Genomic DNA, 16,459 nt, shown 5'->3' with positions numbered 1-16,459 from the left:
GAGACAGAGCGTACAAAGCCGACTATGGTCCTAATAGCCAACGGGTGCAGTTGGGCCACGGCGACGTTCATGGCTCTAATGATGGCCATAACGTAATCATTCAAATGAAACCGGAGCCCGTACTCCAAGTGCTCGGATGTATACGCCGGTGCAACCCTGGGAGGGCAACGGATGGCTCGACCCTCCTCAGGGATAACAATTTTGTATCCCCTGCCAAAGAAGAAATGGCCCTCGAAAAATGTCTCGCCGGAACAACTGGCGAACTTATGGGTCCAGGCACGGTCAAGGCGGACCTTACAGGCCTCGCCGTGATCCATGACGTACTGCCTCCCCTCATTAGGATGAGCCCTCTCAGCGTCATCACCGTCATCATCAACATCGTCATCATCCTCCCAATCCTCCAAAGCTTTTGGGTCGACTTCGGGAGAAGGAGACCTAGGGCCCCCGGACCTTATCGGGATGGCGTCTAGTATCTCCTCCTCATCAAGACGCGACGGGGAACCCCCCGGCGCAGGTTTACTAGGTCCGGCATCAGCAGCAGACATGGTAGCAACAATTAACCAAATAAGAGTGAGAAAAGTTTGTTTGTTTACCTTGAAGAAAAGCACTAGCCGAAGTAACGACTCTGAAGATTAGCAGAGAAAGAAGCCCTTGAAAGTTTAGAGAGAAGAAAATTTTAGAGAGAATGAAATTGGTGGCCAATTTCAGGGACTAACTGCCCTATTTATAGGGGAAAGCCCATGAAGAAGGACCAATCAGGGCACAGCCCATGAAACGACAGCCAATCAGCGAACAGACACGTGTCGGACATGCAACCACGAAATGTCAATCGTCGCAACAGTTGAACGTCAATCAATGCAACAGTGACCAAGCGTCTTCAACACGCCCCTTCATATCCCTCTGCCTATTCATCTTCCTCAACAAATTCCTAAGTATCTGTTCTCCGCCGGCCACATGATCAACCAAGCTAGATGGCACGGCCGGGGCAATCAAAAACAACCAAGACTCTCAACCCCGGTCTCGGCCAACACTCTCTTTTTCCACATCGGATGCCCTTTACACATCCATGTGGAGGGGGATATGGTACGGCTTAAGCGAGAACCAAGCCGAGGCGAAAGAAGCGGGGCGAGAAAATTTTTACTTGCGCAGAATATACGCTCAACATACATCGGAGCCCATACCACGGCATAGACTACGCTGGGGCAAATTGATGGGGTATATTCTCACCACCCGCCGACCGAGTCAACATATTGAGCAAGGTCAAAGATATCCACAAAGTCAACGACTTAGACAACCCTAACCGACGCAGCCCGTCGGCTGTCTCTCAGTGCCTCGGCTAGGACAACTAGCCAGCCGGGGCACACATCCGCGAACTCATATCCAAGACCCCTCGGCGGCGAGTCAACGGGCCCGCCGGCCGCCATGGGTCCATCGGCCGAGGGTAGAACGGTCTTTCCACCTGCTAGCCACTTGGCCACTTGGCCACTACGTGACAAAAGGTGAAAGTCTATAAATACTCCTCAACTCTCATTGAGGAGAGGATCCACAATTTAACCTAAGAATCACTATTCATCTGGTAATATCTTCCTTATCTCTCTACAAAATATACTTCGCCAAGTAACAATAACTTATCTCTCTAAGTTTACTGACTTGAGCGTCAGAGTGAGTTCGCTCGGTCCCAAGCCGAGCCCTCAGTTTGTTCATTGTTTCAGGAGACCGAAAGGAGGATTCAAACAAAGACGTCATTCTACAAGCACGGGTGGTAACAAATAATTGCTCTGGAATTACACCCGGAACAAGTGCATTTTAAGATGCATTGAAACGAGATCAAAGCAAACAGGGTTAAAGTCATCTCTTAGAAAGATGATGTAGGTCAGTGAGCTATTATCAAATAGGTGAAATAATAAAGCAAATTGTGTCAAAATTTATTTTCCCATCCAATTTTAGATAATCACTTAAGCTCTCATCTATATATTTGTTTATGTATGCCCGTGCAACTTTGTACGGGTTTAAACTAGTTGTTCAATATATTTGAACAAATAGAGTCATACTTCCTCCATTCAACTCCACTCTACCTATTTCTTAAAAAAGAATGTCAAATGACCATTTTGTCCTCATATCCCATTTACTTATTTACAATATTTGCCACTCATACCCCACTACTTTTATATCAAACTCCACCCTTTTTCACTCATACCCCACTTATTTACATCATACCTCATTCCATATATTTATAACAGCATCACTGCCTCCAGTAGCGAGCATTTCCGTTTTCCTTCCAATTGCCAGGGCCCATACCTACAGTGTTAACTTTTTAAAATCGATGAAAATTCATTCAACAAGCAAAAGCATATGTATTCAAGGGCATCTTAGTGTGGTCCTCACTCTCACACGAGAAATTGAGAAGTTTACAAAAAGTTCCTAATGTTTCTTCCTTTTACAATAAGAGTTAGTTTGGATTTTTACATTTAGATATAAACTACAAATAATTCAAACTTATATAGTATTGAAACAAATACTCACAAATTACCAATAAACTACTTCGAAACAACGACCACCATTTGAAGCATATAAGGCCAGAGTGGTATTTGGTAATTTGCAAATTTTACGTCTCTCCCCCTTAGATATGGGTTTTGGGTGAAAGGAAGGAATTTTGTTTTTGGGTAGGACTTAGGAAGGAGGCCGTAGGAGGAGAGGGAGTAAATGGTGTTGGAAAATAGGGGCTTTTTTATGCCTTGAGTATTTTTCATTTGTCCCACATTGGTAGTGAAAGGCTTGTTTCTTGTGTTTATATAACAACCCTTATCATATCATATCACTAGTAGGTCATGGGAGACTTTTGTGGAAGTCTTGCGAGATGCTTAATTCAGCTCGCACACGCGCGTGCCCAGGACCGGATCCGGATTTGGGATTTCGCAATCGCCTGCGGCGGGCTGTGCCTATCTTTTTGGGCCAGAGATGCGTGTTTTGTTTTGGATTGAAGTGACCAGGTTCTTAGATAGATAAGCGTCCAGGTACACAGTCAATGCAATTAAGAGCTGAATCTTTTGTGTTAATGCCCCTTAATTGTGTTTGATCACTTTGTAAATGTGGAGACGTTTTTGGCTCCTCTCTGCTCCATTTCTCCTATAAATAGGACCCGCCTTTCACTTCGAAATATACAAGAACACTCTCTCTTCTTCTCTTCTTATTCTTCCTCTATATAATTTCTCGGGTAAAGAAAATTGCATGTTTCCAATGCTCTCGGTCTCGAGTGGGCGTGCACGAGTGCGAAGAGTGTAAATCCTTGGGGAACTACCGGTCATTTGTTGATCGCCACCACGGTCGTCATCGGAAATATAGTTTTCAAGGCAGTGACTCTCATACCACGTCACTACAAATCGGTTATCTCTAATCTTTCTCATTATTCTTTGCAATTTACGACTAACAATTTGAAAACTATATTATTGTTCTTTGTAACAATGTCGATCATGTCAAAAAATGCTCCCGATTTGTCAAAAGTCGAACCCTTAGTTGGTCGAACTATAAACGTTGGTCTCAAAATTACGATGTTTTTTTAGCAGTTTGAAATTGATTACGTTTTATTTTCTCGACCCGCTGCTCAGAAATCGAAATTGCTGCATCATCTGTTGAGACCACACCTCCTGCAATTTCTGTAGTCAAGTCAAATGAAGAGGCTATTAAAAAACATGATAAGGATAATAAAACAGTTAGGTTTCACCTCCTTAATCTTATGACTAATACCCTATTTGACTTGTTTATGGTTCACAAATCGGCTAAAACCATATGGGAATTACTAGAGAAAAAATATGGGGCTGATCATGCGGGTAAAAAGAAATATGTCGTTGGGAAGTGGCTTGGGTTCCAGATGGTAGATGACAAATCTATTATGGAACAAGTTCATGTCTATGAGAATTTCTGTGCTGACGTAGTTAATGAAGGAATGAAACTAGATGAGATTTTTCTAGCAAATGTGTTACTGGAAAAATTCCCCCCTTCCCGGTCTGACTATAGAAACCATCTGAAACATAAGAAAAAAGACCTTTCCCTTCAAGAATTAGTGAGTCACATGAGGACCGAGGAGGCAAATCGTCTCAAAGACAAAACCATTAGTGTGTCTATAAATGCTTCTAATGCTTCTGTCAAGGCTAATCTGGTTGAGTCGAGTGTTCCGTCCAATGTTGAAAAATTCAAGGGTAAGGCCAATGTTGGTCAGGGGAAGAACCAGGGTCCTGCTAAGAAAAATGGTCCAGGGAAGCATACCAAACCAGTTGCTAAGATTCAGAAACCAAAGGGGCCAATTGTTTGCTATGTCTGTGGAAAAGCTAGTCACAAAGCCTACCAATGTTCCGAAAAGAAATCTGCTGAAGCCAATGTCAGATCGATGACATCATTGTTCTTTGTGGTTGTGGAAGCTAATGTGGTGGGTAATGTTGTTGAATGGGTCTTGGACACTGGCGCTTCTAGACACCTCTGTGCTGACAAGGGGTTATTTGCTGAGTTCGAGGAAGTAGCTGATGGGGAATGCGTTTTCATGGGTAACTCTTCATCCGCATTGATCAAAGGCAAAGGCAAGATGTTTCTCAAACTCACCTCGGGGAAAACACTTGCTCTAAATAATGTTTTGTATGTACCCTCGTTACGTCGAAACCTTGTGTCTGGTGCCTTATTAAACAAAGCAGGTTTGAAACTTGTTTTTGAGGCTGACAAGGTGGTAATGTCGCGTAATGGGGAATTTGTGGGCAAGGGTTATCTTTCTGGGGGACTTTTTGTATTGAACACTGATTCAATTTCTAATAATATTGCATCTACTTCTGCTTATATCGCTGAGTCTATTGATGTTTGGCATGGTAGATTAGGTCATGTGAATGTTAACTACATTAAAAAAACTTAGAACTATGAGTTTAATTCCAAGTTTGCCGAGTCAAGAATTCTCTAAATGTGCTAGCTGTGTTGAGGCTAAATTCACAAAGAAACCTAGTAAACCAGTAACCACTAGGAAAACGGGTCTTCTTGAGCTAATTCACACCGACCTAGCTGACTTAAAAAATGTTGCAAGTAGAGGTGGTAAAAATTATTATGTCACTTTTATAGACGACTGTTCAAGGTACACCCGTGTTTATTTGCTTAAGACAAAAGATGAAGCAGAACATTCGTTTATAAGTTTTAAGAATGAAGTCGAAAACCAACTTGACAGAAAAAATCAAAAGGGTAAGGTCTGACAGAGGAGGCGAGTATAAATCAAACTATTTAGCCGAGTTTTGTGACAAAAACGGTCTAATACATGAGACTAGTCCACCTTACTTTCCTCAATCCAATGGAGTAGCTAAACGAAAAAATAGAACTTTAAAAGAAATGATGAATGCTATGCTTTTAAGTTCTGGCCTATCTGACGATATGTGGGGGGAAACAATTCTATCGGCTTGTCATATTCTTAACCGTGTACCTCATAAGAAACTAGACAAGACACCCTACGAGATTTGGAAGGGCTATCCTCCTAACCTGAGCTTCCTTAGGGTATGGGGGTGTTTGGCTAAAGTGGGTTTGCCTGACTTTAGGAGACCTACAGTTGGACCGAAAACCTATGATTGTGTTTTTATTGGTTATGCTCAAAATAGTTCTACATATAGATTCATGTCTTTGAGTGATCGTTCTATATCTGAAGCTAGAGATGCTGTGTTTTTTGAGCATGTTTTTCCATTACAGAAGAATGTTGATTCATCTCCTAGTTTACTTGTTACATCTATTGATATCTCTTCACATGCTAGTAGTAGCACTTCTATTGATCATGTTGGTGAACCTAAAGGACTAAGAGACCTAGATGTCCTAAAAACTTTGGACCTGATTTTGTTTCAACTTTGCTGTCTGAACATGGTTACACTGTTTGTGCTAGTGATGAGTTTGTTTCAGCTTTTTTAATAGAAGATGATCCAAAAACGTATAATGAAGCTATGAAATCCATTGATGCTAACTTTTGGAAAAATGCTATTAAAAGTGAGCTTGATTCTATTGTGTCTAATCAGACTTGGGAGTTGACTGATTTACCTAAAGGTAGTAAACCCATTACGAGTAAATGGATTTTCAAAAAGAAAATGAAACCTGACGGTACAATAGAAAGATTCAAAGCTAGATTTGTGGTTAGAGGTTTTACACAAAAGAAAGATATTGATTATTTTGATACTTATTCACCTGTGACCAAAATGTCGACTATTAGAACTCTCGTCGCCTTAACTGCTATTCATAACCTTTTTATACATCAGATGGATGTCAAAACTGCTTTTTTTGAATGGTGAGCTAAGGGAAGAGATTTATATGTCGCAACCTGAAGGGTTTGTGGTAGAGGGTCAAGAAAATAAGGTGTGTAAACTGAATAAATCACTATATGGTCTGAAACAAGCACCTAAACAGTGGTATGAGAAATTTAACAACACTTTGGTATGTAATGGCTTTATGGTAAACAATTCGGATTCATGTGTTTATTCAAAAGTAATAGAATCTGATTGTGTGCTTATATGCCTTTATGTTGATGAAATGTTAATACTTGGTAATAATTAAAACCAAAGAATTCTTGTCATCACAATTTGAGATGAAGGACTTAGGAGAAGCTGATGTAATCCTAGGAGTTAAGGTTATTCGAAACTCTAAAGGAATTTCTTTAAGTCAATCTCATTATGTGGAAAAAGTGTTGAAAAAGTTTAACTGCTTTGATGTTGTGCCTGCTAGGACACCCTACGATGCTAGTAAACACTTATGTAAGAACTTGGGTAAGAGTGTATCCCAAGAAGAGTATGCTAAAATCCTAGGTAGTGTGATGTTTCTTATGAACTGCACTCGACCAGATATTGCTTATGCAGTTAGTAGACTGAGTCGTTACACACATAACTAGGGATGGCAGTGGGTCGGGGACCCGACCCAGACCCTGAGGGTCGGACCCTAATGGGTCGGGTATGGGTCTCATTTTTTCAGACCCAATGGGTATGGGTCGGGTATGGGTCTTAAGAAAATATTTGGTCCGGTCCGGTCTAAGTTATGAGACCCATACCCGACCCTTAGACCCTTTATTAAAGAAAAAAAATCAAAATTATAACTTTTCTGAATTCATACTGGCAGACTGTAGAAACTCAACTAAAATTTCTTTCTCTTCCCCATCCCATAAAGTGATAAAACCCAACCAAACTCTTCTGACAATACTACCACTTCACCACTGACACAAGAAAACCACCACCATAGCACTGATACGCGACTGTCAACCACCTCTCTAATAGCCGGCGACCGACAACCACCATTAACGGCAGATTAATAAAATAAACTCATAATTTTAAAGTAGTATGATTTTTTTTTTTTAATATTATTGACCCCATAGCTGTTAATCTTGTTACTAAAGTGGCTGAAACTCGGACCCACGGGTAGACCCAAACCCTACCCTTACCCATAGGGTCCGGGTATGGGTCCTCAAATTTTAGACCCTTGCGGGTCTGGGTCGGGTACGGGTCCAAAGGGAAAATCTCGGGTCGGGTCCGGGTCTAGGCGGACCCTACCCATTGCCATCCCTACACATAACCCTAGTAGTGAATATTGGAATGCTCTTCGTCGTTTACTAAAATACCTAAAAGGAACAGTTGACCTTTGCTTGCATTATAGTAAATTTCCTGCTGTGTTAGAAGGATATTGTGATGCAAATTGGGTTTCAGGTAACGATGAGATATGTTCTACTAGTGGTTATGTCTTCACCATGGGTGGAGGTGCTATATCGTGGAAGTCTACTAAACAGACTTGTATTGCACGCTCTACCATGGAGTCGGAGTTCATAGCTCTTGAGTTGGCAGGACAAGAGGCTGATTGGTTGAAAAACCTATTGGCAGATGTACCAGTGTGGGGGGGGGGGGGGGACAAAATATTTCGGTCTCCTTACACTGTGACTCACAAGCAGCTATTGGTGCTGCTAAGAATAGTGTCTATAATGCTAAGAAACGACACATTCGAATCAGGCATGCTGCAGTTAGACAACTCCTTGATAATGGAGTAATTGCTTTGGACTATGTGAAGTGTGAAAGCAATCTGGCAGATCCCTTTACTAAGGGATTGACTAGGAGACTAGTCGTTGAAACGTCGAGGGGAATGGGACTTAAGTCCTTGAGTCAAGAGTGACTAGGCCTAAAGTTTCTATTCCTATGGCGTTATATGATTCATAGCCTTAAACGGTGGTGCTTTTGAGACGCACTTGATGAATCACACATAAGGTTGGACATATGTCCTTAATGGCTCATGCAAGAAGTGCTATTGAGAAGCACTTGAGTCACCTACGTAGGTGTGTTGACTATGAAGACTATGAGAAGTCTTCTGAACATATCTATTAGTACCGAGGTAAACGCAATGCTCTAAAAGAGCGCGTTGCACTTTGAAATCGCGGAACGATCACAATTCTGAAGGTATGATATGTGTTGTGGGGGTTATCAACCGAAGCTCAGCTAGGAATTCAAATCGCAAGATATTCTCTCATTGTAAGTAAGTTGTTTCCTCATCTCACTAAAGTGTCAATTCAAATCGAAAGATATTGATACCTAAGTATCCAATTCTTCCTTTACCCAGGAATTCTTCTTTCTCTTTCTGTGGCGCCCCTAGTGGGGGATTGTTGGAAAATAGGGGCTTTTTTATGCCTTGAGTATTTTTCATTTGTCCCACATTGGTAGTGAAAGGCTTGTTTCTTGTGTTTATATAACAACCCTTATCATATCATATCACTAGTGGGTCATGGGAGGCTTTTGTGGAAGCCTTGCGAGGTGCTTAATTCAGCTCGCACGCGCGCGTGCCTGAGCCCGGCCCGGCCCGGATCCGGATTCGTGATTTGGGATTTGGCAATCGCCTGCGGCGGGCTGTGCCTATCTTTTTGGGCTAGAGATGCGTGTTTTGTTTTGGATTGAAGTGACCAGGTTCTTAGATAGATAAGTGTCCAGGTACACAGTCAATGCAATTAAGAGCTGAATCTTTTGTGTTAATGCCCCTTAATTGTGTTTGACTGCTGTAAATGTGGAGACGTTTTTGGCTCCTCTCCTGCTCCATTTCTCCTATAAATAGGACATGCCTTTCACTTCAGAAATATACAAGAACACTCTCTCTTCTTCTCTTCTTATTCTTCCTCTATATAATTTCCGGGTAAAGAAAATTCTGTCGTTCCAATGCTCTCAGTCTCGAGTGGGCGTGCCTGAGTGCAGTAGTGTAAATCCTTGGAAAACTACCGGTCATCTGCTGATCGCCACCACGGTCGTACCGAAAATATAGTTTTCAAGGCAGTGGCTCTCATACCACGTCACTACAAATCGGTTATCTCTAATCTTTCTCATTGTTACTGCAATTTACGACTAACAAATGGCAGAAGTCACATGGAGGATGGTGGCGGTCGATTTGACGATTGTTTGTCAGCGTCGTAGAATTTGCTTTGGTCACCGGTAAAGCGATGTTGCGGTGGAGAAGGTGATGGAGGAAATTGGGTGGCAGGCAGCAAGGTGTGGGTTGGCTAAAGGTTGGAGAAGTATGGTGTAAGTTGGAGGTTGATGGCTATATATGTTAGAGAGCAATAGAGATACAAATTCAGGTTTGTGTTTGATTAAATTGGGTTAGATGTGATTGATGTTTGTTAAGTTCTGACATATTGATATATTTAGTATTTATGTTGTAGTGTAGCTGGGCAATTGTAGAAGTGAGGAACATAGTAAATACATATCACGGTTTGTACCAAACAATATCACGAAAAAAAAAAAAACCCACGGGCCACACGTGTTTTCTTTACAGTCCTTTTCTTTCGCTTTTTTTTCTCCGTGACATTGTTCAATATAACCTGTGATATTGTTAGATCTGAAAGTAGTAGCACGGGGTGTGAATACTTCACACTGTGAATACATGAGATCTGAAAGTAGCACGCCGGAGTTGGGTGGCGATGAGTCAGATGGCCAGTACTTCTCCAGCGACGTCCATGCTAGCCGCGGTGGGAGGTGTAGATCAGGGGTGCGTGGTGGAGGTGCGGTAGTAGTATGTTGTCTTTTTCTGTATCTAGATCAAATATTTGTGTATCCAGAATAATATTTTGTGTAATTAAGTAAATCCGTTTTTTTTTATATTATATGTTGGAAAAAATGTACCTAGGATGAAAAAAGTGTAATTGCATTGTTATGAAATGTCATTTATGTAAAGAAGTATAAAGAAAATTTGAGATTTGGCTAAAAAAATGTATCTACATCGTCAAAAAATGTAACTCGAAAAAAAAAAAAAAAAAAGTTCATCTGACATATATTTCAATGTATGTAGTGCGTTCTCACCGGATCCCAATTCTAAAATTGGATTAATTAAGCAAGTATTATTTTTTAAAATACACCCTAAATTTTCTAGTTACCAACAACATATTTGTTTAATGGATACAAATGTATAAATAACAATACTAAGGTTTCATTAAAAAAACATGTAAAAGACCAATGACCTAATTTATTAATGTTTTACCGGATTCCTACTGGGTTTGTGTTTACTTCAATTTAGTTCAAATAAATTTCCAGTTCTACTCTCTTCAATACATAATAATATCAAATATCAAAATTTTATTGTAGAGTGAATAGGTTGATCTTTATCACAATTTTATATGCAGACTTCTAGATCTCAAACGCTGACACACACACATATGCAGCAGAGCCCCCGATACAGCAAAGAGTATTGTATCTTTCTCACAATTTTATATTCTCAGCTAAATTGCCTTGAGCAATGTGTCATTTGAAGAAATTAGGAATCCAAACTCAGAAAACCAAGTGCAATAAAATCACAAAGTAACAAACCTGTGAACCACTACAAACAAAATTGTCATCTGGTGAAACAGCAACAGAGTTAATAGCCTTTTTAGAGTCGTTGACAAGTCCTTCAAAGCTCCACACCTTGAGTGTATTGTCACTGCAAAAAAGAACAAGTATAAGTGAAATGGAAACACGCCCATAAAGAGTACAAACGTAGACAATTCTATATATCAGTGTTCTTAATAGTATACTAATCATTAATTTTCATAAATTCTATAAGGATTCATGCCCCCCTATCCACCCCCTTCATTTCGGCATAAACATTTACATTAGCATAGCCATTAGCCACCGTGTCGTGAGTCGTGACTGATGTTCACAGTCGGGTCAAAGTAACATAGCAATCGTCACATACAACCGGGTAAAAAATGAGCCCAAAGAGAGAACATGCATCAAGGATCTAAAGTTTATGGGCCACATCGAGCAGAAGCACCAGAATCGCACTCTTTCAGCACTTAAGACAACACCACGTTCCACATATACATTCCGAAATGGCCATCGACCATGGCATGGCTCGGCTAAGGATACAAGAAGGCGAGACTTTCCTACGATAAATGCTAAGGATACATCATGGACATACAAAAAAAATCAATTTTACAACTATACCCTCAAAAGGGTTGTCTGCTGCGATTAAACTGGCACCCATACGTGCTCGAGTGCTTAAAAAAGACGTCAATACATAAGGATTACATAAAATCCACGACACATTCATTTATTTGATTGAGAGAAAGTCCTATATTTCAGCTTAAAACACTATCTTCAAGGAGCATAACAGGGGAAATATATTCGAGGCAGCCATAAAAGATCTTTCTCTCGACAATCAGCAAAGGCTGATTCAATCACGAAGCAAAGAAAACAGCATTCAGTAATCTAGGCAACTCACAGATGATGTCGAAGTACAAAAGTTCGAAGCAAAGATCATAACTACCGAGTCTACGAATATCCTTTAGTATGCAATAAGCGGAGTGAAAAGGAAAAGCATCTTTCCTTTCACCTGCTTTAAGTAATACTTACTTTTGAATCCAAACCCTGATCAGGAAACGGGAAGAGAAAGAACAAGCAACGACAAATAAGGTGAACCACAATAGCCACATAGCAGGCGAAGGCGCAACTGAAGATAAATGAACAGCATAGGTGCTATTCTGAGGGAGCACGCCTTCTTTTTCCATAATCAGCATCCCTTGACCGTGACCTGTGATCACCTACCACCACAGCTCGGAACCTGCTCCTAGATCTTGATGAAGACTGCCCTTTGCCCCAATCATCCTCATAACCAGAATCACATTCCTTGTGTCAATGATCTCTATAGCTATTCTTCTCTTCTCTATATATGTATGCGGTCCCTATCAGATCTATCCCAATCTTGTTCCTTCTCATCACGATATCTTCTATTGGAGGTTTCAGAATGGTCCCGCTCAGAAGGCCATTACTTGCTTTCTCGTGGCGCTGCATTTGTTCGAGTACTCTTTTCAGGGTTCCCTTCCCCATATCCATAATCAGAGGCACCATCATCACCACCATAGCTTGATTCCCTAGTCCTCTGACCATGGTCATCGCCAACCCATCCGCTCATGCTAGGATCGGGCCACATCCCACCTCGGTGTCCTTCCATTCCTACATTACCCATCATTCCCATACCATTGGGTGCCATGGCCCGGTTAAAGAAGGCAGGCTTAACATGAGGAGCCACACCGGGAAAACCCATAGGATTAACAGCTTGAAATGGAGGCATCATTCCAGGAAAACCAGGACCAGCAAAGCCACCATACCAAGCTCCTCGACCCATGAACGTTGGATCAAACCCTTGAGGATGCATCATTCCACCACCAGGACCCCCAAGTCCAGGACCGCCTAGACCCTTACTAAAGTTGCCTATAGCAACACCCCCCATACCATCAGCATTCCCAAATCCCAATGGAATTTCTAGGGCTCATAAAATTCAGCTTGGCAATAACCTTTCGATTTTCCACGTGCTCTCTCGTCAAAGAACTTAACTTCCTTTACTTCACCATCTTGTGGATCCAGATAATGTTCCCAGCCTTGTTTCATCTTGAAGTACATTTTCAAGCTCCACATCAGTAGTCCACCACTGAAGCTCGCCCACAAACAGCATAGTCGGACCATTGTCTATTTGTGACCGATTGATATTGTCATTCACTATACCAGGGTTCAGGTTTGCATTTGAATAAGATGTCGTCTGATTATTTGCTAACTATACTCCTGCGCACTAGTTGGCCCACCTAGAACAGGATTGTTAGCATTTGCATTAGCTATCATCTGATTATTCACAGCTTTTTGGCCAATCGGAATTTGAAATTCCTGCACCACCATTACAAATGCCATAATCTGATCCCATCCCCCCACCAATGTGCTTAGAAGGGGCCCCTTCAGGCCCTTTCACCGCCGTATATCCTCCCTTATCCCCGTGAAAACTGACTCCAACATTTTGCGACATGTCGGCATCTCGTCTAGCTTCAGGAATATGATATGTTTGTGCTTGGTCTCTAGTAATTCCCATATTAGAAGGAGTTGGGGGTACTTCAGGCTCATGATAAAGCGAGAAAGCCTCCCCAAAATTAGCACCATCATATAGATCCTCGAAATCATTATCATCTCCCATCATTTCATCTTCTGCTAGGGCCGGGATCGTTCCACTACCCTGGTACTGCAACTTGTGAGAACCTCCGTAATCCTCTCACCAAAATCTATTTGTTCGTCACCAACTGGATCCATCCAAGTCTACACTGGAGTTATATAGTATACAGTACCTTCACACCTAATGAATTACAGCAAACGAAAAGGATTTAATCAGACTGAGCCTTTTCTAGTTTCACAGAGTTAGAGCGAACGAAGGGACCCAAAACATGATGAATCTACAACAACCATACTTCGACAAAACAATATTTTACAAGATCCACAAATAGGAGAAACGGCTTTATTACACCCATCTTCGGTAAAATGGAAGAAATTTGAAAGCCATATGAATTCCACCTATTATCCGTGCAATATCTTGTCTCACAGAGTTAGAGAGAACACGGTCACGAAAAACATAATGAGAATAAAATAATTCCATTAATTTTACAAGGTAAAACCTAAGGGCAGCAATCCTAGCGATCAATTAAGAATGATATTTATCAAGTAGCTCTCACACTCCCAAATGAGAAATCATTGTAGACACCAGTCACCACCACAGCCAATCAACAACCACGACTACTGGGATCTCTTACGAGAAATCAGACAAGCGTATCTCGTAAAGATCTAACCTTTAAACTTCAAAGAAACTTAATCAACAGATTACTCCGATGATAAAATCATGAATCAGATAAAAAACAAATCTACATTAAACCTGATTAAACTGTAATAGGGTCCGATTTCATTGCTTTTGCTGGGGTATTGCTCGTGCTGTTTACCAGTATTTCAACTATCATCCCATTTCTGAAGCTCGATAATACATCAAGTGCTTTTCAAGCTTATATAAATATGGCGTTTGTAAAAATGAAACATTTTATAAAAGGTAGTACATTGTTTACGACTATAATCACTCGTCTAAAAAAACAGACGACATGACTTTTAATGGATCGATCAAGTCAGTGATACTCAAGGGAAACCATTTACATTGAACAGCGGGTATAAATGGGGAAAGATGGAAAATTAGGCAAGATGGAGCCTTTGCTTCGCTTGCTCAGCTCTTCCCTCATTCTCCTAACCTCGATTTCCTCTCTTCTCTTTCTCTCTTGATTGCTTAAATTAGTATGCTATGCGTGCGGATTGGTTCTGGCAATTTTCTAGCTTCCTCAAAACAATGGTTCTAATATGCCGCTCACGGCTGGGAAAGAAAGGCGCGGGGAGGAAGGAAGAAGCTTTAGTACAACCAACATTCCTTATCGAACTATCATAGGACAACAACATTACTTTGAATCCAGAATAGCTCCGAGGTCCAAGCTATGGCGGGGAAAGGGGGTCGGATGTACACATGCTTACCCTATCTTATAAACACAACAGGTGAAAATGCTGTTTTTCGATGACTCATTATCCAAAGAGTGAAATTGACACCATTTATTAGTCTCTAGCAACTCCAAAGATGTAAAAAATCAATTGGTTGAAGGTGTAATTGAATCACAAAGTAACACCTAATTACAGAAAGTTACTCCCATAAAAAAAGTTGAATTCTTTCGGTAACCAAAGATTGATATAATCACTCTTGTGCACAAAGTAACCCGATAAGTTCAATAAGCTAAAGCACTCCGCCTTACAAGTTACATCTATGAAGTTAGAAACCAGTTGTCGGAAAAAGGATTTTAACTTTTCCCACGCCGATAATTTCTAACACAAGGCTGCTAGAAATAAATGATATTTGCACAATATTTGGCTCGATACTTGGCAATACAAGGCTAACGGAGCTAATACAACTTAAATGCTCGATATAAGAACAAGTCACAATATTTGACGAGCCACCAGTCACCACCATGTCATAGTACACACAACCACTACACACGACCACAACCGTGATCACAACCAAGACCGCTATCTAAAACCGTGCTTACGATTTAGGAAGGCTAATGGGATGAAAACCTCATCAAGGATCACATTCACACCCATTCACGCCTCAAGCTCACCTCCCAATTACGTAATAAGATTATAAGGAGTCAAATGCACACAACTTTACCCCTATGTTACGGACACAAAAGAGGCTTTCTCCATATGACGCATCTAATAAAATCAAATACTCCCTCCTTCTCAATCATTTGTTTACCTTTTGATTAAAATACTCTCCGTAGAGAATAAAAAAGATAAATTAATCGACAATCGCTCAATATGCATCATCTAGCTAGCAAAATTCAAAGTAAACCTAAATCTCCAGAAAGTATGAAAATAAAAAAGAATTAATTAGGGTTTCAGAATTGAAAATATGAAGAATGAAATTATTATTGAAGAAATTACAAAAGGAAATACCTTTTCAACCATGGATTGCCAGAAAACGAAGGAACCTAATGACATTCCCAAAAAAGTTCCCATTTTCGCCATTGTTGTGCTTTCTACTTCGTCTTCTTTTCTTCTAAATTGTTCTTCATTCTTCAATCTTCAAGATGTGTGAAAGTCGAAACTACCCTTGCAAATTTAACCCGACTCGATAGAACCCCGAAATATTTAAACTCGGAATCAACCTCCAATTTGTTGAGGACCATGACCGATACAACCCAATTGATTAGTGACCCAACCCGATATGAATTTTTTTGACTCAATAAGATTGATGACTCGACAGTTATTAAACTTAATATTGATCCAAATGAACGTGATTTAGACCTTTTTCGTTTGGACTGAAATGATTTGAACTAACTGGATCTAAACTGAAATGAAATTAATAAACCTGAACTAAACTAAACTTATTGAATAATAAGATTAATAATAAGTTGAACTGAATTGAATTAAACTAAAATAAACTTTAACGCACATGAATTGTACTTATAAAAAGCGAAATTAAGTTCAAAATATCAAGACCTTAATGTTTTGGCTTACTAACGAATTAATCAAGCCAAATGATGACAAAAAAACTAGAATTATTGGTAAAAAATAAAAGTAACGTGATAAAAATGCTGACGATGATTAGCACTATACCTAGTCTATTGGAT

The 16,459-nt window shown here is 40.4% G+C and overlaps 1 protein-coding gene across 5 annotated transcripts; it reads right to left on the bottom strand.

Moving 5' to 3' along the window:
- Positions 1-1,940: 1,940 nt before the first annotated feature.
- Positions 1,941-15,976, bottom strand: LOC141599231 (uncharacterized). Of its 5 annotated transcripts, none has more exons than XM_074419192.1 (4): positions 15,783-15,976; positions 11,844-13,605; positions 10,818-10,929; positions 1,941-2,298 (listed from the first exon to the last, which is right to left on the bottom strand). In XM_074419192.1, exons 2-4 carry the CDS (start codon positions 12,005-12,007, stop codon positions 2,212-2,214), a joined length of 363 nt encoding a protein of 120 aa, XP_074275293.1. In that variant the 5' UTR covers positions 12,008-13,605; positions 15,783-15,976; the 3' UTR covers positions 1,941-2,211. The 5 variants fall into 5 exon arrangements, 1 of the variants encoding a protein (XP_074275293.1); XR_012523771.1 differs by having other exon boundaries at positions 1,964-2,298; positions 15,783-15,968; XR_012523770.1 differs by lacking the exon at positions 1,941-2,298 and adding an exon at positions 3,607-3,653 and having other exon boundaries at positions 15,783-15,968.
- Between the last annotated feature and the right edge of the window lie 483 nt (positions 15,977-16,459).

This window comes from Silene latifolia, chromosome 9 (genome assembly GCF_048544455.1).
Source record: "Silene latifolia isolate original U9 population chromosome 9, ASM4854445v1, whole genome shotgun sequence".
In the NCBI taxonomy this organism is placed as follows: domain Eukaryota; kingdom Viridiplantae; phylum Streptophyta; class Magnoliopsida; order Caryophyllales; family Caryophyllaceae; genus Silene; species Silene latifolia.
This window is presented reverse-complemented; position numbering and strand designations above follow the sequence as displayed.